The 24,097-nt window shown below is 37.6% G+C and overlaps 2 protein-coding genes across 3 annotated transcripts in view; one reads left to right on the plus strand and one right to left on the minus strand.

Annotated features, from left to right (window-relative positions):
• Positions 1–16,064, plus strand: part of LOC127619905 (N-terminal EF-hand calcium-binding protein 1-like) — a 66,012-nt gene extending 49,948 nt beyond the window's left edge. The window contains exons 7-13 of the mRNA XM_052092937.1: positions 7,407–7,528; positions 7,901–7,977; positions 8,417–8,470; positions 12,169–12,281; positions 14,579–14,656; positions 15,409–15,500; positions 15,605–16,064. Coding sequence (XP_051948897.1) covers positions 7,407–7,528; positions 7,901–7,977; positions 8,417–8,470; positions 12,169–12,281; positions 14,579–14,656; positions 15,409–15,500; positions 15,605–15,633 — 565 coding nt within the window. The 3' untranslated portion in view covers positions 15,634–16,064. The remainder of the gene's footprint in view (positions 1–7,406; positions 7,529–7,900; positions 7,978–8,416; positions 8,471–12,168; positions 12,282–14,578; positions 14,657–15,408; positions 15,501–15,604) is intronic.
• Positions 16,065–17,608: 1,544 nt separating this feature from the next.
• Positions 17,609–24,097, minus strand: part of LOC127619911 (type 2 phosphatidylinositol 4,5-bisphosphate 4-phosphatase) — a 31,059-nt gene continuing 24,570 nt past the window's right edge. For both annotated transcript variants that reach the window (XM_052092943.1, XM_052092942.1), the window contains 2 exons: positions 23,642–23,732; positions 17,609–19,309 (listed from right to left, as the gene is read on the minus strand). In XM_052092943.1, the coding sequence (XP_051948903.1) occupies positions 19,166–19,309; positions 23,642–23,732 (235 nt within the window). In that variant the 3' untranslated portion in view covers positions 17,609–19,165. The remainder of the gene's footprint in view (positions 19,310–23,641; positions 23,733–24,097) is intronic.

Below are 24,097 nucleotides of genomic sequence, written 5' to 3' on the forward strand. Positions count from 1 at the left end.
CACCTTTTTGGGTCTTCGGCCTGAGAAGAACACCAATTAGTGAACAAGCGCCATTTAGGGTGTAAAGTTGCCTGGTAGAAGGGGCTCTGGCTTGGTTGATCATGTCTATGACGGCAGGTGGTAGATCAGCTAGATCTTCCGTGTCCCGTCCAGGGGCCAGACGTGGTCTGGGTGCGGATGCCAGAGCGGGCTGTCGCGAGGAGTACGAGGTCTGAGAACCATGCCTGGGTGGGCCAATAGGGAGCCACTAGAGTAACTTTTTCCTCGTCCTCCCTGACTTTGCACAGCACCTGTGCAAGATGGCTCACTGAGGGAAATGCGTACTTGCTCAGCCCCGTGGGCCAGCTGTGTGCCAGTGTGTCTGCCCCGAGGGAGCCTCTGTTCGGGCATACCAGAGCGGGCAATTGGAGGTCTGATGGGAGGCGCACAAGTCTACCTGAGCCTTGCCGAACCGTTCCCAGATCAGCTGGACCAACTGGGGGGTGAAGCCTCCACTCTCCACTGGGCAAGCTTTGTCGTGATAGCGCATACGCCACCACATTGAGGTTGCCAGGGATGTGAGTGGCGCACAGTGACTTGAGTCGCTGCTGGCTTCAAAGGAGGAGACGACGGGCGAGTTGTGACATGTGGCAGGAGTGTACGCCGCCGTGGCGATTTATGTACGCTACCGCGGTGGTACTGTCTGATCTGATCAAGACTTGTTTGCCCTGAACCAGCGGGAGAAACCTCCGCAGGGCAAAGAATACAGTCAGCAACTCTCGGCAGTTGATGGGCCAGCTGCATGCCCGTTGCACAAGGCGCCCCAACCCAATTTGGAGGCATCAGTCGTGACCAGGACGCATCGGGACACCTGCTGCAAGGGGACACCTGCCCGCAGAAAGCAGAGGTCTGTCCAGGGTTTGAATGTTTGGCGGCAGGCGGGGGTGACCATCACACGGTGCGTGCCGTGGCGCCATGCTCGTCTCGGGACTCAAGTCTGGAGCCAGTGATGAAGCGGTCTCATATGCATCAACCTCAGCAGCGCGACCGCCGCAGAGGATGCCATATGCCCCAGGAGCATCTGAAAAAGTTTTAAAGGGACTGCAGTGCCTGGACTGAAGGCAGCGAGGCATATCAGCACTGACTGCACGCGCTCTTTGATGAGGTACGCTGACATTGAGACATGCCAAGAAAAGAGATGCTCTGAACCGGGGCAAGCTTGCTCATTTCCCAGTTGACCTGAAGCCCTAAGCGGCTGAGGTGCCTGAGCATCTGGTCTCTGTGGGGGCATAGTAACTCTCGGGAGTGGGCCAGGATGAGCCAGTCATCAAGTTAGTTGAGTATGCAGATGCCGGCTTCTCGAAGCGGGGCAAGGGCTGCCTCTGCGACCTTTGTAAAGACGTGAGAGGACAGGGACATGCCAAAGGGGAGGACCTTGTACTGATACGCCTGGCCGGCAAACGCGAACCGTAGAAAGGGTCGATGTCGAGGCAATATTGAGACATGGAAGTACGCATCCTTCAGGTCTACCGCTGCAAACCAATCTAGATGCCGGACGCAAGTTAAGATGTGTTTTTGCGTGAACATTTTGAACGGGAGTTTGTGCAAAGCCCAGTGGAAAACCCGCAAGCCCAAGATTGGTCGTAAGCCACCACCTTTCTTGGGTACGATGAAGTAAGGGCTGTAGAAACCCTTTTTCATCTCGGTTGGAGGGACAGGCTCTATCGTGTTTCTGGATTACATTACATTGCATTACATAGTCCTTCAGAACCAATACAAAGGGATGTCCACGTGCTGTCCACTCTAATGGCCCAACAAGGTCCATACCAATTCTTTCGAAGGGGGCGCAATGGCACTCTTGGGGTGGCTGGCGGATTTAACAGCTGACATTCACGGCATGCAGCACACCACCTTCGAAAATCCCAGCGAATGACTGGCCATTATAGAATATAATGAATAGAAATGGGCCATTAGACGGTTCAATGGCTTTTCCTGCACTAAGCAACCCGCCATTGTATTATATGGAGCCGTCTGGAATAACATTAACAATTGAGTTGTATCCTCCTTTGTCTGAGTGTCCTGCATCACTCGATTCAACCGATCCTTGATAACTGAAAAATACAGATATGCGAGTGCTATGTGGAGGCGTTGACCATCAATCACTTTCACTTGATCAAAGGCATGCCGAAGGGTCTTGTCTCGCATCTGCTCCTAAGTGAAATCCCCTGCCAGGAATCATCTAAGGGCTGGGGAAGCCTCAGCTTCCCCCTACCTTACGTTCTCCTGATGTGGAGCTGACATAGATGGCACTTGCACCTCCTCCCCAGCCAGCAAATCACACACCACACACCGAAACGTTTTGTTGCAAGACCCGTCCACACACATTCATCTTAATAAAGTTGTAAATGCCGGCCAATTCGTACCCAAGATTAGTGGATGAGAGAGGGGGGGACTAATCGCAGCCTCGACACTATGCTTATGTCCCCAAAATTGAATAATGACCATCACTACAGGGTTATTTTTTTATATCCCCATGCACACACCTTAACTTCCCCCACTGGCTTGTATCCAAAGTCTCGGATTGAACCAAGCTTTGGTGAATGGAGGTTTGATTACAAACTGAATCAAACAAGGCTTGAAATGTTCCCCCTTAATACTCACAGGTATCCAGTATTCTCCTGCTCAATCGGGGGCAGCCTGTGGTGTGTCAGGGACCCAGACCAATGTCTCCACCTCCATCCTGGTATTGGTCCTGGAAATGCCCAGGTTCCCCGCAGCTCCAGAAGACCAGCCCAGACTTCACACTAACACCTGCGACAGTGGATTCACCATCCTGTGGTGGTGAGTGGAGAGGGTTAGGGGATACCGGCCAGCTGAATGGCCTACGGGTCTGGGGAACCTGTTTTTGGGTAGAAATTCCCCGTTTCCGGGGAATAAGAACAAGATGAGGGGAAGGAGAGGAGGAGGGAGGAGACAGGGGAGAGAGAGAGAGAGAGAGAGAGAGAGAGAGAGAGAAAGAGAGAGAGAGAGAGAGAGAGAGAGAGAGAGAAGAAGAGGGCTCGCCGGTCCCTGAATATGCTGCCATATGGTCCTTTGCCAGCTGGATCGCCTCATCCAGCAAAGCCGGGCAGTGGCACTGGACCGATTCCACTTACCCTTTCGGTATTCAGTTGATAAGCTGCTCCATCACCACCATGTCGACTACGGCTGTGGTGTCATATTCTGCTGCCAGCAACCATCGCTGGTTGGAGCATGGAGCTGTTGGGCAAAGGCAAATGGGCAGCCGAGCTCGCCAAGCGTTAGCAAGTGGAAGCGTGGGCGGTGCTGCTCTGAACTGTGGCTGAACTGTTACAAGATGGCACATTTCAAGTCCTGATACCCCAGGAGGTTGGCAATGGGCAGTTGTTGGGCTGCCAGTTGTGCTTCTCCCGACAGCCTAAGCAGCAGGCGGACCACCTACTGGGACTCTGGCCATTCCTCTGCTTCCGCCGCATGCTCAAACAGTTCTACAAATGCCTCCGGGTCATCCTCTGGCCCCAACTTGGTGAGCGTGAAGTAGGTCATAGCGAGGGCGGCAGCCGAGGTTGCACCAGTGCAAGCCCCCTGGGGTATCAAGCTCCATTGCACCTGCCGGTCCTCTGCTTGGGCTTAATGGATGACATGAAATCGCTGCTCCTGTTCCTGGAGCAGCTCAAGCAGAGCTTGATGTTGTGTTTGGTGGATGCTGTTGTGTTTGGTGGATGACTGCCCTTTTAACCCCCTCCAGCTCTCACTGCAACACAAAACAGCCTTTAGAGGTGAATTACCACAGGTGTCAATCCTAACCACTCCTCCTCTTCCGCCTCACTTTCCACAGACATCGTACTGCCACACCCACATAATCACAACGTGTGTAGCACATTTAAGCCACAAGGTTCACATTGTGGCATCTCATAGCATTAGTGTTATTTATAAAGTCTATTCACATTTTGAGACAAAAGGCTTTCATATGGCTTGACCTACTGTTACAGGACGAGCACATTGTGTGCTACTGAGTGCTGTTTCATGGGGCTTGATTCCCACTGTGTTAGGTGTACTTAGGATGGATGGTGGCTAGAGCAATTTGAAATAGCATGGTCCATTCTCTATTCTGTGTGAAGCATTGAGTTAGGCTTTCAGAGGAGCAGCAGCACACAGAGGGATGAAATGCCAGTGATGAGCACAAATCTGAATCCAGACCTAACAGGAGTTCAGCCATCATGAGCTCACCCCATTCAGTGTGAGAAGAGCATCATTATCAGCTATTAGGAAACAGCACTCCTACTGATATATGGGTGGATCTTATGAAAACAAGCCAGGGTCATATTTCACTCCAAAATTTAACTTAAAATGAACCTATAATGAAAAGCAGCTAGTTTTTTAACATTTAATTTTTTCCTCTGTTGATTCGATAAAATATTTAATATAAGCCAGACGTATTGTTGACAGGCTTTGTGACATTTGCCCATGTCTCCATTTTGTTTTCTACTGTCTTAATTTAAATATTATTTAAATCAGATAAGAGGGAAGTGATCTCTTAGCATTGGTCAGTGCAACTTCCATCATTCCATCAGCACGGGTCCATGGATTATTCACCTGTGTGGCTCCATGGTGTGGCTTATTCATTTGCAGCTGTGTTTTATGTGCTGATGAAGCAGTTGTGATCCATTTTTAACTCTGGAGGATAAGCTCCTCTCAGGACATGCTCCGTGCAACAGTGTCTTTAGGGATAATGACGAACCAGCTGAGCCATACTTTTGACACCTGCCTGCATTCATTTATTTTTTCTCAGAGTTAAAATAGACACAGCATTCTGCTACTTATCGTGAACAGCTGAACAATAGATATAATTAGATTTCATATAATAATTTTCCACTCCCAAAACCGAGTAGTGTAATCTTTAATTCTAAGGATATCATCACTTTGGTCAATGGCACATTCATTACAACAAAAGAGCTATTCAGATTACACTAAAACATATAAGAGCACTGACATTTTCGTATCCTTCTCGTATCGTATTGTTTTTTCAGAATAATGGTCTTTGATTAATTATTATAATAGGTGAGTGGTTTTATTCTGCAACAAAATGCTAAATAAGAGCTACAACTACCAAAATGTGAGTTTGCATGCTTAATGAATCGGATAACCTTTGCAGTCCTTATGTAGCAACTTATTAGCAACTAATGTTTTAAAAAACAAGGTTTGAATTTAAAAATTCCCATCTGAGTTATCACTGCATGTAATTTATATTGTAGAATAAAATGTGATGAACAAGTAATGTTAGCCCCCTACCTTATTTTACTTATAAATCGAAAACTGCTATTCTAATAGCTCTTTTGAAATTCCTGAGGGAACCCATGGTGAATAGATCGCAATGGTGCCCATCCACTTTTTCAGCCATTTTGATTCCGGAAGTAATATTCCCATTCATTTTTGTATATGCAGGTTTCAAAAAACTACCTTTATAGAGTTCTAAGCCATTAACAAAATCAATATCACAACTTAAAGAAAGACTGTGTACTTAATTTCTTTAATGAGGGTAGGAACTACAGTTCCATGAAACATTACGATTGACAAAATAAAATACAGAACAAAACAATGTAAAAATATAAAACTATTGATATAAAATTGTTGAATACATGTATTGAAACAATATATTTTATGATTAGTGCAAAATATATAGATAAAAATGCAAGTAGTTTGAAATGTTAGGGAGACTGATTCGACTCCATCATTCGTAGTGTGTCATGGGAGTGAACGGTCGCTGCAAGGCTCTTTTGATGCACTTTGTTCCCTGTAATTCTCTGATTGGTGGATCTCTCTTCAGGATTGTGGGTAGTGTAGTCATTCACAACAAATTCTGCTATTAATTATCATTTTTATTAAATAAAGATGAAAAGACGTAGATGGCTTCAAGTATAGCATTTACTATTGATTAACAAACTTGGACCTCACGGTAGGCCTGTCTTTTAAGGTTTATGGAAATAAATTATGGGATTTTTACAAACGATACAAGACTGATGAGCTCTATTAACCTTCTGTGTTGGCCAACAAATTCATACCATGACTGAACAGCTCTATAGAGAAATAAAAAACATCTAAACACCATCAGTAAGACGAAAAGTAAATTGTTTTCTTTCAGAAAGGAAATCACCATATTCCTTCTTACTGCCAAAAAAGAATATGTTCTGCTGGCATCAGCCATCTAAAAGGCGACCATTTCTTGAACTCTGAGCATTAAAGAAAGCTTCAAGTCCTGATGACTTCCTTCATACACTTTAACTGTTAGCATGTGGTGCAGGCCAGAAAGGTCAGTGTTGTCATGATGCTTGGAAATTGCATTTTGATGATGGCTAAAAATGTGGAAGCATCATTTGCATGTAAATATGCTCTGTTTCTACTCTAATGGAATTCAACCAGATTCAATGTGTGAATGATACTGTATTAGCAAAGACATTTGAGCTTTCTTAAGTGCAGGGAAATAAATATATTTTTTGTCTCCTCATGTATTACTGTGCAATTGGAAAGAGGCTCTTGCTATTGCTTGTACTTAGGGTTAGGGATTTGAGCAAACCCCCAACCCTATATTAAAGCTCTACATGTAACCTGCCACACTCCATTATACTACAGACATGAATGATACCTCAAATCATGCAGCTCGTTGAGGTGAGGTTTTATTTTTCTAAGCAGTTGGACTTTTGAATGGAGGTGCAGCAGATAAAGTAATCCTGCAGATTTGTATTAAAGGAGGGACTCGAGCCACACCTAGGGACCAGAATATCATAGAAACTTTGGGATAAACTTGACTTGGGCCAGTAAGCAACCACCCTAGCAACCACCTAGCACTGCCCAAGTAACCAACCAAAACACCCTAGCAACCACACAGACATGCACAAAAATAAATAAATAACAGAACATCTTTGGAACAGCATTGCATAACCGCAACGACATGTGAGTTTTGCACAGACAAGCACCAGAACATTTCTTCAGAGTATTTAAAAATGTTGCTTCTTTTATGTATTAATTTATATACTTTACATTTGTTTGTTTGTTTTTACAAGAAATTGGATTGTTTATTCTTCAATTGCTTGTTAGGGGCATGACCTAGAATATTAAGGAACATAATCCTTATTTGTATGTGACATTATAATGACACTCCTGTGGCTATGTTGTAAATTATTGTTTCTGTAGGGTGTTACATTTCCAGAGGACATTCATCAGTTGGTAATATGTGATATTGATTGTTTTTTTACTCTCTAATGCTCAGGGCAGAATAATCAGAATCTAATAATGAGATGAAGATGTGAAAAAACCCCCACTTTGTTCACATTCCTGAGCAGCTGCCTTGTGTATTTTATTCCTTTGCACGTGTCTGTTTTGCTGACGTGTGCATGCTGTTTTAATCACAGAAAAGGACCTGTGAAGCCCGAGGTGCTGTCGATTCAGTTGTCAGGACGGAGATCAAATCGAAGACTTCAAAGGAACAACAGCTTGTCTCCAAACAACCCACTTATCAACCATGTCAATTCAGGTGATTATTCTAATCCTCAATGCTTCAGAGGGACGAAAGGTTATTTGTCTACATCCAGAAGACATGCAGCAGATAGGAGATTTAGGATGGTGGTCAGGGAGTGACTCTATGTGAGACTCCAGAGGATGGAAGAGGATCTAATTGGGATTCTAGAATGGAGTCTGTGTAGGACCCTATAAATTAGATGGAAACTTAAGTTCTGTGATTATCTTAGTAATAGAGTAAAATTTATTTTCTGAAGTCCATTTGATTCAAATGCATTCAATTACACTGGGTCAGAGCAAGATCAGCCAAGTAACAAAAAACAAAAAAACAAACAAACCCAGAGCAGGAAAGAGCTGTATTTGACTGCTGAAGTGTGTGTTTCTGCAGGTCTATATGAAGAGGACAACCAATGGATGACTCAGATCAACAGACTGCAAAAGCTGATCGACCGTCTTGAAAAAAAGGCAACTGGCTACACACATGATATCACTTTCTCAGTAATCTCTTTCTTTCTCTCCTTCTTGTCACACTTACCTCAAACTAAGTTTACATTTTAAATCCGAAAACCTGTCCAGAACATGCCTGAGTCATATTTCATTACAAAAGTCACAAAAAATGCTTTGTTTTGAAAATATTCCCAGTCCTCATTTACAATCATTATATGAAAAAAGTGTTCATGTATTCTTCAAAATTTCAGCTTTTGTATTTCACATAAGAAAGAATGACATTAGGGAAAGTAAATAATGCACTATACATTTTTTAAATATAATTTTGAGGTAAAATATTCCTTTAAGATTTTTGCATTGTGACATTATTTTCGTGATAATTAAGCACCCCTCCCAATTCTGATTACTTTTGATTTTAGAAAAATGTGTTAGATCCAGCTTGTTATTGTTTTCATAGGAGCTGCGTCTGGAGCCTGTGGAAGAAGAGGTGTTGGAAAGCACCACCAAATCAGTAAGTCAGTAATGGTGTCTCTGTCTCTCACCATATTCTCTGAGATTCATACACAGAGACCACAGATCCCTGTTGTCTAGGAAACTGTGAGGATCAATAAACTTTCTCTAAGTTATTCTTTATCTTTTCTTCTCTCTCTATCACTCATTTGGCTCTGCCATCTTTTGCAAAGTACTTTTAGAGCGCTTTTCACTCTGGCTGACAAGATGTTGTTGGCATACTTTAAATAGGCGGTTTGTGTGTCTGTGATTCAGTGCTTGCGAGAAGAGAGTGGAACCGGGACCCCTGTGGAGACTGGCTGCAAACATGTGATTGCTGACAGACACACAATACAACATGGATATTGGACATGTTGAAGCATAAAATTACACTCTAAGTAGTAGTTCCCTTATAAAATAACACTCCCATTCAATATATCATGCTTTTAAAGGAATAGTTCACCCATCGCTTATAATTTACCCACCATTATGTTGTTCCAAACCTGTATGACTTTGTTTTTCTATTGTGGAACACTAAAGAAGATTTTTGGAAAAATGCCCAAAATGAATATGGACTGGGGCTGCTGAGCTTTAAAAAAACAAAAAAGACCAAAAATGTAGCGTATATTGTCCAAGTCTTCTGAAGACATGAGATAGCTTTTGTGTGGGAAACAGGCCAAAATTAAGGTTGTTATTCACTGAAAATCTTGCTTGAAAATGAAAGATGTCCTGATACAATACTGCTACTAATATCGGAATCGGATCCGATACTTTACTCACGTACTCGTGCTCGTACCAAAAAACGATACCACACGAATTTCATTGCATAAACATTCAGTGCAAATTAAATCCACGATGTGTCCTAATGTCATTATTCAACAGCAAAGGCTGCAACTGAATTAAATAAATATGTAGTCTGCATGTGTGCATTTAAAATCATGCACATTAAAAAAGGTGTTTAAAATCACATTGTGTCATGCAGTGACCTGCTCTTCTGGAGGTGTAGAGCTATCGTCTCAAACCAGCTTCACTCGGTGTCCCGCCAAAATAATAGCTCCATTTAAATGGACAAAAATACTACATCATTTTATCACTACTGTATACTTATGTAATATTCACAGTAATAATATTAATAATAATAATAGTAAAATAATAACTGCATTATATTTAAGCACTTCTTAACATCTGTGATGCTTGTGCAGCTCTTTATTTGACAAAAACTTGTTATTGTTGTTTTCATTGTTCAATTAAAGTTTTATTTAATACATTTATTAAGACACCCTTTAATGATCAAATTTAATTAAACTTTTGAATAGGAAATTTGTGAAAACAAAAAAAATAATTCTTGTTTCATAGCCTTGTTATCATGTTCATTAGTTTAGACTTGTCGTTGGTTGTCTCTGTCTTGTAGTTAGTCATGTTCATGTATTTAAGCCCTCATGTTTGCCATTGTCTGTTGTCAAGTATTGTGTTAATGTAACGTTGTGTCATGTCGAGTTTTTGGATATATCACTCTTCATGTAAATAAACTGCACTTGGGTTCTCACTTCATCGTCTTGTCTGTTCCTGTCTTCAGCCTGTCCTGCCTTGCCTGAATATTAGGGGTATTGCATTTGTGCTTGTTTGCACATTCTGATACATAGAGGAAGAATACACAATTATAAATTATTTATCTCTCCGTGGTCTATGAAATGATAGAACAATTCCACTTCAGTAATGAACTTTCTCATCAATTTGTCATTTGTCAGTTATCTAAACAGACTGTGACTTACACTCCAGCACAAACTTTATGCATGCAATAACTATTTCAGCATTGCTAATGCATTTGAATCATTTCATTACTGTCACTAATGTCATGTTAATTCATTATTCACTGTCTTATTTCAGCTGTATTTTATGTGAATATGACAGACTATGTTTAATTTGTATTGTTTTTAATGTTTATTAGGACAGCTATATGTGTATTTTTAAGCATCAGAGTGAGATGAGCTCTCAGTATGTAGACTCAAATGTTTATGAAAGATGAGAAGTGGCACCAGCACAGTGCCTGTGGAGAGGTCACCAATCCCTGCAGGGAAAGAACTCTCACTTCCTGTTTCATTCAGCCACAATTTACCTGTCAACAACCTTCCACCATCCCTGTTTTTAAAAAGCAACCATTATGACACGATTTTTCATGGCTCAACCTAACGCTTGAGGGGTTCCTCTCTATTCCCAATGCAGTTTAAGTCACAATTTCATAGGTGGATAGTTCATGATTTAGTCTATGAACAACATGGCTGTTCGGCCCCATTAACCTCACCTCTCCCTGGTTGATTTTAGATTAGATTAGATTAGATTCAACTTTATTGTCATTGTGCAAAATACAAGTACAGAGCCAATTAAATGCAGTTAGCATCTAACCAGAAGTGCAAATAGCAATAAGTATATATATATGTGTGTAAGTATATAATATGGGTTTTTTGAGTGCAAAGATATGATGTAGAGAAGCAGAGACCAGCTCAATGCAAATGTCTATAATACAGTACATGTGCAAATGAAGAAGCATAAACTGTAGGAGCATTGTACAGAATGAGGTATAAATATATAAATGTGTAAATATATGTATATGGCCAGTGGCCATAACAGTACAAGCAGCATCAGGAGGTAGACGTTATGTGCAAGAAATGTGCAAGGGAATGTGCGAGAAATAATAATTAAAACAAAATTCTTCCTCAATTCAGTTTTGAACACTGACCTGGTATCTTGCACTTAAAAAGTAAAAATGGGCAGTTGTTACCGACCCTTGAAGGGATATTTCACTGAAAAGTGAAAATTCTGTAACTCTCATGTCGTTCCATACCCGTATGATATTCTTTCTTGAATGGAACACATAAGGAGATGTTAGATAGGATATATTCTGCTATTTTCTACACAAAGAAAGTGAATGGAGACAGATGCTGTAGAGCTCCAAAAATGACAGAAAACACCATAAAGATGTTCAATAAGACTTGAATGCTACATTTGAAGACTTAAAAAGCCATACGATAGCTTTGTGTGAGAAACAGACCAAAATTGAAGATGTTATTTACTGAAAATCATATCTCATTTCATATTTATTCTGGCACACCATAATTTGTAATGACACACTTAACAATCAAAGGCATTTGGCACCATTGATGTGAAACCTGCTGTGATGTGATTTCACTTGTCATTTTTTTAAATAAATGCATATGTAAGTGAAATTTGAGAGTTTCAGTGAATAAAATTTTTTATTCTGTTCCTCAAAATATTGTGTGGCTTCAGAAGACTTGTAATATACTACAAGTGATATGAACTAAATCTTTGGTGCTATTGTATTATTTTTGGAGCTCAACACATCTGTCCCATTCCTATTTACTCTCAAATGTATGGAAAAGAGCAGCATAAATATTCTCCCTCCTTTTGTGTTCCATCGAAGAAAATAAATAATATGGGCTTAGGTTGGTGCTACTAATGAAGTCAGGTTGATTCAGTCGAGTCATTAATTTTTTTTTAACCTAATAAAACCAATTAATTTAGATGTTACCACATAATCAGAAGCACATGTTTCTTGCACTGTATGTTAATTTCTTAGAAAACTGGTCCAGAAACAATTTGGTACTCTTTTATAAATAACGCATGGTCCTGAATCCTTTATGTAACATCATTTCTGGCTGCTGATCTCTGATGTCCTGCTCTCTCCTTTGACCTCTTTTCTAGCACATTCTGATCGTACAGAGGCAGCTCTCCGTTCTGGAAGAGGAGGTGGAGGAGTTTCGTCTGGCTCTCAGGCAGTATATCGACTGCGCCAGTGTCCAGACCGGCTGCCTCCAGTGAGTTCACATCACCACTGGATCTGCGTGAAGCTTTGTGCTGTACAGAGGGATTGAATTGGCCGATCTGTACTTGAATTACACCTCCTTTGATTCAAACAAGAAATTAAATGATTGACAGTTTGTTTGGTAATCCAATCCATTTCATGTGTGTATACTCCAGTCCAAGTTTTGTTGGTTCCAATGCACACATTCTTGGCTCTTTTTAGTGAGTGAAAAAAGTATAGTATATATTTCGGTATAGTCTACCGAAATATAAAAATTCTTGCATCCTTTACTCACACTCATGTTGTTCCAAACCAGAATGAGTAGTATGAATAGATTAAATACATTTTGCATGAATATTTTTTTGGGAAAATTGACTACTACTGAGAGCAAGTGTGTGAGAATATAGAATATATAATTGCACAAAGCTCTGAAGTCCAGCACAGATGAACTAGAAAAAATTGTGTAAAAGGTCGCAATATATAACAGTTTTAAATAACTACACTAAAGAAATTGCAATGTTAGTGACATTGTTCCACATATATCAGTGTAATATTGCTAGGTCCCCACTGATTTCTACCCCTAGTCAACTTTATGATGCATATATATCTTTGCATATATGCATGCATTTAATTTAAATTAATGTTATTATTTCTGCTTTCTTGCCATTGGATCTTGAGTTTTCTCACTTCCAAAATCTAATTTTAAAGGGATAGTTCACCCAAAAATGTTAATTCTCTCATCATTTATTCACACTCATGCCATCCCAGATGTGAATGACTTTCTTTCTTCTGCTAAACACAAATTTTCAGCTCTGTAGATCCAGACAATGCAAGTGAATGGTTACTAGGAATTTGAAGCGCCACAAATCACATAAAGGCAGCATAAAAGTAAACCATCCAACTCCAGTGGTTAAATCCATATCTTCAGAAGCTATATGATAAGTGTGGGTGAGAAACAGATCAATATTTAAGTCCTTTTTTTCTATAAATTCTCCTATCATATCGCCATCTACTTCTGTCCAGCAGATCGCAATATGCACAAAGAATGTGAATCATCAAAAAACAAAAGAAGAAGAATGTGAAAGTGAAAGGTGAAGATTTATGGGAAAAAACTGTTTCTCACTCCCACTTATCATATCACTTCTGAAGATATGGATTTCACAATTGGAGTCATATGGATTACTTTTATACTGCCTTTATGTGCTTTTTGAACCTTCAAAGGCCTGATCACCATTCACTTGCATTGTATGAAGCTAAAGAGATGAGATATTCTTCTAAAAATCTTTGTTTGTGTTCAGCAGAAGAAAGAAAGCCATACACATCTGGGATGGCATGAGGTTGATGAAATAATGAAAGAAATTTCATTTTTGGTTGAACTGTTCCTTTAAGCCCTGGGTAGCTTTATATATGAAGGGTCAGTGTGGGCCACTTCTCCTCATTTGGTAAATCAAGCAATCAGTATTCTCATCCATGTGGTTGAAATCATTTAATCGATTGTTTCAGTTCATAGATGGAAGCACATTTTTTCTCACACCAGGAATCCTCATAGTTTTCTGCATGAGTAATCTCTTATAAAACAATGATACCCATAATTATTACCATTACACCCCAATTATACTGTTCCAAGCTTAGAAATATGTAAGATAAGATATCCAATTGTTCACATGGCTTAGCCTATGTAACGTCATAGAGCTTACAGTGCTCTGTGTATGAGTGGCATGCTGGGAGGATGCTGCCGTGTGTTTACAAGCCATCAGTCCAGGTTTGACTTTTTAAACTGATGTGTCATCGCATTAGTTAACACCACATTTCTCTGGGACATTGTGTACTTTTTTAAAGCACTGGAGGAGGCCCTCTCCTTTGGTTTTATCTTTAAATCTTTACTAATTGGCCAACTGGAATGCTTGGATGAAGAGTTTTTGCTTAGGCTATTAGATACTGTTGTAAATGACATGCTTCAAGCTCTACAGCTCAAATGACTGACTCATTTTTTCAACCTTTCACACACATTTTGTTTGATGACTTTGGAATATTTGAATTAGGTAGTAGCTAACATAAAATGTAACATAAGGAACCATGGTAGTACAATAGTTTTTGGGTCATTGTACCATGCTAGTACTATGTTTTTTGGGGCATGCACCATGGCAAAAACATGGTAGTCTTTTAAGAACCTTCAGTACCATAAGATATGTCAATGCACTGTGATATTACCAATTGATAGCATCACTGTATTAAATGGTAGGGAGGAATTGTAAGGGATTTTAACTAGACATTGATAGTAATTTTTCACTGGCTATGCTCTATTGGCAGTGTTGCAGTTCAGAGGCTTGCCAATGAATCCCGCTTCATACTGTACGAATTCTGGGAGCAAAGCAATGTGTGGAAAAAGTAAGTAACTTTTATTCCATTTAGTGATGCAACAGACTGATCAGACAGTGAATTCGGCAGCAGTAGATAGAAAGGTTTGCCGCTGAAATTGGTCTGTGTTTACCGAAATTCTAACCACTGCCCCCAGTGGCCAAATCTGGAAGTGTTGTTGAACGAATGTGCATGTGTGATCTCCAGTTTCTTGGTGAAATGGCCACAGAGTGGTGCCAAAAGCGAGTTGTATTTGTAGTTGAAAATAGTGCTGTCAATTTAACATGTTATTTTAGTGCGATTTATTATATTAAAAATGATGCTTTAAGAAACGTTATCTCCGTAATCATGCCTCCTGAACTGTATCTGTAATAAAAGTACATATTTTAATATTACTGGAGCAATTCAACGAGAGGAGCCTTTCTCAGCAAATTATAATGTATGTGAGTAACTGTGTTATCAATTAATCAGATTACATTTTAATCGATCGACAACCCTAGTAATACAGTGAACAGGAATGCACATTTAATTAACCCTACACATAACCCAAACCCAAATCCCAACTGTCAGTGGAGAATTACAGTGATGTATGAATTGCAAAATGCAAAACTGTCTCATGCAATTCAGCTGAATTGGATTGATTTCTGGGAACGTGAACCTACGGTAGGATCATGTCGTATTCTCGTTTGATCGTGTTGTTATGCTAATGGAACACATGCTAATCACTTCAACTTTATGTCATTGTTTCACATTAAAGTGCAAGCATTTTTTTCTGTCTGTAGTCATCTCCAGACCAATTACAGCAAAACCTTCCAGAGAGGCAACGTGGATTTCTTAGAGACACCAGAGATTATGACGACAATGCTGGTTCCAGGTGAACTACAAATTCTCTCTGATGGCAAAACCAAAAGCTGGCACAGTAGTAAGATTTCACATACATTCAATCTCTATTAAATGTTGTTCTGCTTCTTTCTACAGCATCATGGTGGGTCCTCAACAACAACTAGAACTTGTCAACTCTATTTACTTTAGGTGATGCCAGAAATTACATGGACCACACATGCCAAGATTGATATCTGTATCCTTCTGTCATCAGGAAGTGACCACTTGTGTTCATATTTGCTGTGTAGTCATAGTGACTAGTACTTGTTGTCCATTATTTCAATGTTGTTACATTATTAGCTCTATATGAATAGTGTAAACTTTAGATTATATCAAATAAAGCAATGAGATCTGATAGCACTCTGACACCAATAGTTCCAAATGTTTTAATCAGAGATACATAAGCTATTTGTTCATCTTTGACATGACATTACAATGATGTGTACTGTCATATTATGTACTGTTTGTCTATAGAACAGGACTGTGTCTCTTACTCATAATAATATTAACCATTATTTTGAAAATATATTCTTATGTTATTTTGTAGTTTGTCATCTCTGAATAAAAATATGACATTAAATGTGTCCAACCACCATTTTTATGATACATATTTGGGTTATTTATCTTTCTAAGCAAATGGCATGTACTTAATTTAACCTACCGTGAGGTTTAGGGTTTTTTCTTTCTTTCTGTACATGTCATATGGTATTTGAACAGCACGTGAATGATTTTCTTGGTCCAATGAGAGAGGACTGATTGTGCTAGACTATTTTCCAGAGCCAGATGACTCACAGAGGGCTGTGTGTTTCTACCTTTCAAGTATCAACACTGCCATCCTGTGGATGAACAAGGATCAGGATCTCATGATATCAAGCACTAGAAATTGGTCATTACATATTGACACTGTCAGTATGGAATAGTTTTAAAATTTTATTTGTCACACCAGAGGACAATTTAAAAATGAAATAGTGAAGGCTAAAGGGTAAAATAAATAGTAACCAGCTATATGACTTAAGATATACCCTTTCCCATATAAATTTGTTTACATTTTAACCTAGAATCTTAATGTCGATTAAACAAAAGCTATTGACACATTATGCGTCAACCACCCTTACACATCATAGTAGTATGTGTTGTACTGAATTTAAATTATGCTGATTTGTGCTGAAAAAAATGTCATGGAAAAAGAATCTTTCTTGATTTTTCATTTTTTCTTGATCATAATGATACAACATCCTAGTGCTTTGGCCCATTTACATCATGTACAAATATTCGTGCTTTGTTAAATCAAAATTATGAGATAGTCATTATGTTAAAATAAAAAGTCAAAATTATAAGATACATAGTCATAATTATGAAAAAATGAATAATTATGAGATAAAAAGTAATGTTAATGATACTGTCAAAATTATGAGAAAAAAAAGTCATAATTATTTGCAAAAAAAATCGTGTTTATGATATTAAGTCAAAATTATGAGATGCTAAATAAACAATTATGGAATTAAATTCAAAATGTAAAGATAAACAGTCATAATTATGAGATAAAAAGATCAAATGACACATTGTAATGAATGAAAAGAAATAATGAGGCTATTGTGAGAGTGGGGTCCAAATTCATATTGACAATCTAATTCAAAATCAACGGTAAATGGATTTTGAAAACAAAGAGCATTATGATGTAAAATAAAGAAGAAATACTGTGTTTAAGAATCGTCATTATTGCTATATCACGAATCAAATGTACGCAATTTTTTCAAATCGATGCATGTTAACATCTTTATACAAAAGGTCAGATTTCATTGTTCCATTGAAGCACACAGGATCATTCTAGTGTGAAACATTCTCAAATCATACTTGACAACATGGATCACAAGGTTTTGCACAAAATTGTGGTGTCCATGACATTAAATCAAAAGGGGGACATCCCAAATACTACTTTTGTACTCAAATTGTTATGCTGATAATACAATTTGTATTGAAATAAATTTGTATTACATTAGAAAAATTTACAAAAGAAGGATTTTCACTAGATATACAAAACAATGAAAGATATTCATTAAAATTCTGATTAAAGTCAAGCAAGCATGAAGCATCTGACTGTCATAGGGTTAGTAGTTTTCAGTTTTATTGAGAAATTATTGTTGTTTGAAAAAACAAAAAAACCAAGCCATATTACAACTTGAAGCAGACTTTGTGTGCTGAGTTGCCTATGTACAAAACGTTTACTGGCTTGTCACATTCAGAACAAGTTTATTTCCAATTGTCTTGACAAAATACAGAACTACTGTAAATGTAAGCTACAGCAATACTAGCAAGGTTTTTACAGAGTTTTGGAATGAGGAAGCTAGCAGTGAGGCTTTTACATTCTACACACAGGAAGAAGCACTAGACACAAATGGCGTAGCACTTCCACTGTGCCCTTTCAGTAACAGACTAATAAAATACTGTTGAGTACAAAATAATCCAAGTAAAATCATGCACATGTAATTAACATCCATTCAGCATGTGTCAAAAGGATAGTTCACCAAAAAAAATAAAAAAATTATAATAAGATAATTCTGTTATTGTTCATTCAACTTTATGTCCTTCCAAACCTGTATTACTTACTTTCTTCTGTAGGCCACGTTCAGCAGAATGTTTAAGCTACTTTTATTTTTTGTGAATGTTGACCATGGGTTTCACTGACCATAGTGAAATATCAAACACTTCATTCTATTCCTCACATACAGCTATCATAAGGCTTCAGAAGACTTAATGGTATGGTGCTTTTCGTCCTTTTTGGAGCTTGTTACCCCCTAGTCACTATTCACTGCCATTATATGGAAAAAAGCAGAGTGAACATTCTACTAAACATCTCCTTTTGTGTTCCATGGAAGAAAGAAAATTAATGAGCATGGAATGACAGAATTTAATTGATAGAATTTTCCTTTACGAACTATTCCTTTAAATTTCATTAAGAGGAACAGTGACCCTGTACATGCTTCTTTTTTACTTTTAAAGCCACAAAAACATATGATTATTGCTCACAGTGAGTTTCAGCAGCCAAAATGGATTTTAAAATACTGCTAAATTTAATCCGAAATTCGGATTCGGACCTCCCCTAACAGACACTGAAACAAAAATGTTGGCACAGGATTGTAAGAAGAGTTAAATATATCTGAACATTTCATATGACAGACAGTGCCACCATTGGTGATGGCAGGCTTTCTTAAGACATAACATCTCTCATCTCGTTACAGTTGTGGTAACTAGCAGCAACAGAACAGAATAATTGCATAAAATCGTAGTGCAATGGGCAAACTGTTCATAAAAGATCATCTCATTTGGTCAAGTTTATAACAAAATGCAGTACTTAAAATATGTCCACCCACCATGACAACTTCAAGACAAATCCAAGAGGTGTAACAAAAAGAAGAATGGATTATTAAAATTATTATTATTATTAAATCTAATTTTAGAATCACTTGTTTCACTTTATTTTCTCTAGTCATCATAAAGTTCATATCAGTTAGAGAAGTATCAGAGCCAATCAATAACTAATTCTTTTGAAGTAAATTCTGGCTCTTGTAAGATGAATGGGCATCCAGCTGTTAGCTTGTTTAAATCAGGATTAATCAAATACTAAATGGACTCTTTGAAAGATGGACAAATCTTTGTCTATGCAAAGGTGTTCTCTGGATAACTGACTTTAATAGCTCCCCAGTAGCAGGCCCGTACCAGACAGATAAGACCAAGGAGATATGCAAAGGCCCAGGACACATAAGTAGCATGATAGCGCCTGGCGAAGTCCTGAGTGCCCACCTGTGAGGAAACACACAAAAGATCTGGTGAGAACAGTTAAGGGGGAAATTAAGTTGAAGTTAAATTTAAGTTAATGGTCCTAAAATAGACAAAAATGTAATATATATATATATATATATATATATATATATATATATATATATATATATATATATATATATATATATATGTATATATATATTATTATAAAGTTAATTTAAATTCAAGTTAAAAAAATGTAAAAATTGTCACCCATTTGACCATTATTTATTCCACTTATGTGGATCCAAACCAGTAGGACTTACTTTATGTCATATAATAAAAGTGAAAAGTGACTTGTTAATGTCATGGATTTAGCAAACTTTTTCATGATTTTCAGTGTTTCTATCCTTTATGGAGCTTGACAGCCTGGAGTCACTATTTGGTTTCATTATATGGCAAAAAGATGTGAAGATTATCAGAATTAAAACATTTTGGTCAACTATCCTCACAATGTAAGTGAATGGTGACCAGAACTTTGGAGCTACAAAAAGCACATAAATGCAGCTTAAACATTATAAGACTCCAGAGGTCAAATATATTTCTTTAGAAGCATTATGATAGGTGTGGGTGAGAAAAAGATCACTATTTAAGTCATTTTTTACTATCAATCTCCACTTTTACATTCACATTCTTCTTTTGTTTTTGGTAAATTGCATTCTTCATGCATATCACCACCTAATGAGCAGGGAGGATAATTTATAGTGATATAAGTATAAGTATTTAAATCGGTGCAGCAATATATCAGTGTGCTTTGTCCCACGGCCAGCATGTCATAAGCAGTATTTATGCATTTACTCTGCGCCCTTGCGGGGGCACTGGAAACTATCGCAGCTACTTCAGGTGGATTAACTGTATAAATCCATGTAAACATCCAAGTTAACTGTAAATCACTGCCATTCGCATGATCGACAACTGGAGCGCAAATAGACAGCATTTCTGCGCGTGCACAGTGAGGTGCCCTTGGTGAGCGTGTGAGATGTGCGGGCACGAGGCAATCATGGTGCAAAAACGTCACATATAAAATTTTACTTACTTGTTATACTTAATAAATAATATATTAATACAATAAATCATCATTCTGTTCGTAATTTTTTATATATACAGTGTGTTAATATAAAGAGTACATTTTAAAATGTATCTGTATGTTTTGTCTCTAAATGTTATTATGTTAATCAAGTAATGATTTGACAAAAAGTAATTTACTACATTAAGAATGAAATAAAACATTGCTGTAGAGATGGAAGCAGTAAACTTCCAGCTTGTACATATTCCCTGTGGTGGATTGTGGGAAATTAACCATCATCGAGTGTACATCAAATGTACACTTGAAATTAGAGTGCATTGTTGGTATGAATGAGTGAACAATAGCAGGGAACGAGTGGCTCACTCAGAATTCAGACACACCTACAAAATATCAGACACTCGAAATAGTGCACTATTTAGTGGATAGGGGAAGTTTCAGACACACAAGTGTTCCACGATCAGGGTTTGTGCCCTACGTAGGCTGCGTACTCTGCATTTAGAGAGCGGTGGTATTGCTGTACAGAATTAATTATCTAAATATTTACGACACTAAAAACTGTAACTACACTGAAATAAGAATCCACACAGGACTTTAAAAGCTATGAAATAGTGAAAGGCTTTAATGAAGCATGATCTTGCTTTGGTTTATATTTCAGCATTATATATATAAAGTCCTTGTGGGACATTTTCACAGTAATAATTACAAGAAATGTTTCCAAACCTTTCTTGTTATTGAGAAATTCATCCAGACCTGACAAAAGCCATTAATGGGATAGTTCACCCAAAAATTACAGTTCTCATTATTTACTCACCCTCATGAAACCCCAGATGTGTATGTCTTTCTTTCATTTGCTGAACTAAAATGAAGATTTTTAGAAGAATTTCTCAGCTCTGTAGATCCATACAATGCAATTGAATGGGTGGCAACATTTTAAAGCTAAACAAACAAATATAAGTCATCATAAAAGTAATCCATAAGACTCTAGTGGTTAAATCAGTATCTTCAGAAGTGATGTGAAAGGTGTGGATGAGAAACAGAGAAACAAATCACTTCCACATTATTCTTGTGTTTTTGGAGATTCACATTCTTCTCTGCATATCACCTCCTGTTGTCTAGCAAAAAAGGACAAATATTGATCTGTTTCTCACCCACACCTTTCATATCACTTATGAAGATATGGATTTAAACACTGTAGTCTTATGGATTACTTTTATACTGCCTTTATGTGCTTTTTGGGCCTACAGAGCTAAAATAATCTTCTAAAAATCTTAATTTTTGTTCTGCAGAAGAAAGTCATACTATTTCTTTAAAGTGATAGCTCAGCCATAATTTAAAAATCTGTCATCATTACTCTACACTCATGTTGTTGCAAACCAGTGTGATGCTTTGTATTATGTGGAACACAATGATAGGGACTGACAGTCTCGGTCACTATTCACTTTGAATATATATATATATTAGGGCTGTCAATCGATTACAACTTTTAATCGAATTAATTACATGGTGTCCCGATTAATTAATCACGATATCGCATATCCAGATATTTGCTGAGAAAGCCCCTTATATAACAATAATTCAATATATAATGATGAAATAATTATACATAGTTATCTTTAAATATTAAAATGTATATATATATATATATATATATATATATATATATATATATATATATATATATATAAAATACAACATATTCAGATAATCAAAATGCATTACATTCTTGTGACAGAAGAGTTAATCATTAATAAGACAATACAAAAAGTGGCTTTAGAATACAATGTATTGTTTACTCTCATATTATTGATCATAAGTCAATCATTGGCATACAGTTCACAACAATCCATTTCACAAGGGAATTTGTCAATCAGTTGGAGATTTATTATGAGAGCTTGTTTAAGGACCCCCAATGTACACCTGCGTCAGACATTTTTTCTTTTTTTTTTAGAAACAAGCCAGGGGTATACATAGTACACAATACTACAGATATATTTTACAATAATGCCAAGACATTATATTCATTACATATTGCAATGGTTTTCAATGCTTTGGAGTTGTTGGAGGTACAAAGAGTATTTAAATTATATTTCAAGTCTTTACAAAAAAGTGCATATAGGGGCATTATAGACATAAATTTACACTTATGTATATAATAACTTTGCAAGAAAACGGTGTAACAGTTTAAAGGACACCTCCTTAACCTTGTTGGTAATTAAATATTTGTGAGGTAAAGACCAACGCAAGCATCAGATATGCTTGCGTTGCGTCTCGAGTGTGTTGCGTCATAAAAATAAAATGTTTAGGTCACTGTGTCAAGTTAAATATAGTTTAAAACTCAATCTTTAAACATCTTGAGATCCCTTAGTTTGCATTAGCACTCCAAGTGTTTTGAACGCAAGAACGTAAGGCATATTTGTGATGTGTGTCCGCTGAAGGGTTGTTCATGTTTTATTCAATGTAATAAACTGTGTGTTGCTCATACAGCTGAAATTTCACTTACTGCCCTCTGGAGTAAACAGGTGGTACTACACGCTTGCATTTCTCAGGAATTTCTCAGGAAAGCATTGCGATTAATTAGTTAATTTTTGTTAAATTAAACGCGTTAAATCGACAGCCCTAATATATATATATATAAATATTTATATATGTATATAAACATTCACTGAAAGTAAATAGTGAATTGGAACAACATGATGGTGAATGATGACAGAATTTCCAATACATAAATGTGTATTATGTAATGGAATATTGGGGAGTTAACGTCTATTATGTCATTTGTGAAAGTAACGAGTTACTCACTACTTTAGTACTCTTTTAATTGGATACTTTCTTACTTACTCAAGTAATTATTTTTGTTATTACTTTTACTTGAGTACAGTTTTTGGCTACTCTACCCACCTCTGTTAAACTGTAAAGTTTCATTCATACGTTCAGCAATGGAACTTATTTTCTAGACAGTGGAACTTCTGGTATATAAGTTACCAACATACAGCGACTCCCTTTCTGGTTCCCATGTGCATATCATGGGAAAGTGACAGGGTTTACTGACTTTAAATGTCAACAGTTGAAAAATTTTGCATAGACAAGGTTAGTGTGCAAATTTACTTGCATTCAACCTAGATAATTTTTTAATATTTGTATTGTATTTTCTAATATGATATTCCTCTACTTGTTATAGGTGTCGAATTTAGTGCAAAATTATTTTCTGACAATAAGATTTCTTATGCGCATTGTCAAAATGGACATACAAATAATTGGATGGAAATATAACCATGATGAATACTCACCGTTAAACCAACACCAATGAAAATGCAGATCATTCCTACTGTAATGTAGGCACAGCAGCGTCTTCTGGGTAGGGCACTGCCTACAGAGGATCTGAAAACAAAGATTACATACCTGGTAAGGCTGTCAATGCTCTTTAGCATAAAACCTGTGATTTACTGCTGGCTTTACCACTCTATTGGGCAGCAACCATCTCTATTTACACAGGTATAATGGCCTCATTACATGGATTTGCAAATAACTTAACAGGTATTATTACACTTGCAAGCTGGGCTAAGATGAAGCTACCAATCCCCTCAAACGATAAAACCAATCTCTCTTGGTTAAGCACAGCTGAAAGGGAACACAGAGCCCTTTGTAATTTTTTTAAAATCTTTTTGTTATGTTGGAAATATTTTACCATGCTTTCATAATTTATTTTTGCTGCTTTTGAAATATCTTGTATGTATAAATAAAAA

The sequence above is a fragment of the Xyrauchen texanus genome, chromosome 26 (genome assembly GCF_025860055.1).
Source record: "Xyrauchen texanus isolate HMW12.3.18 chromosome 26, RBS_HiC_50CHRs, whole genome shotgun sequence".
NCBI classification, from domain to species: domain Eukaryota; kingdom Metazoa; phylum Chordata; class Actinopteri; order Cypriniformes; family Catostomidae; genus Xyrauchen; species Xyrauchen texanus.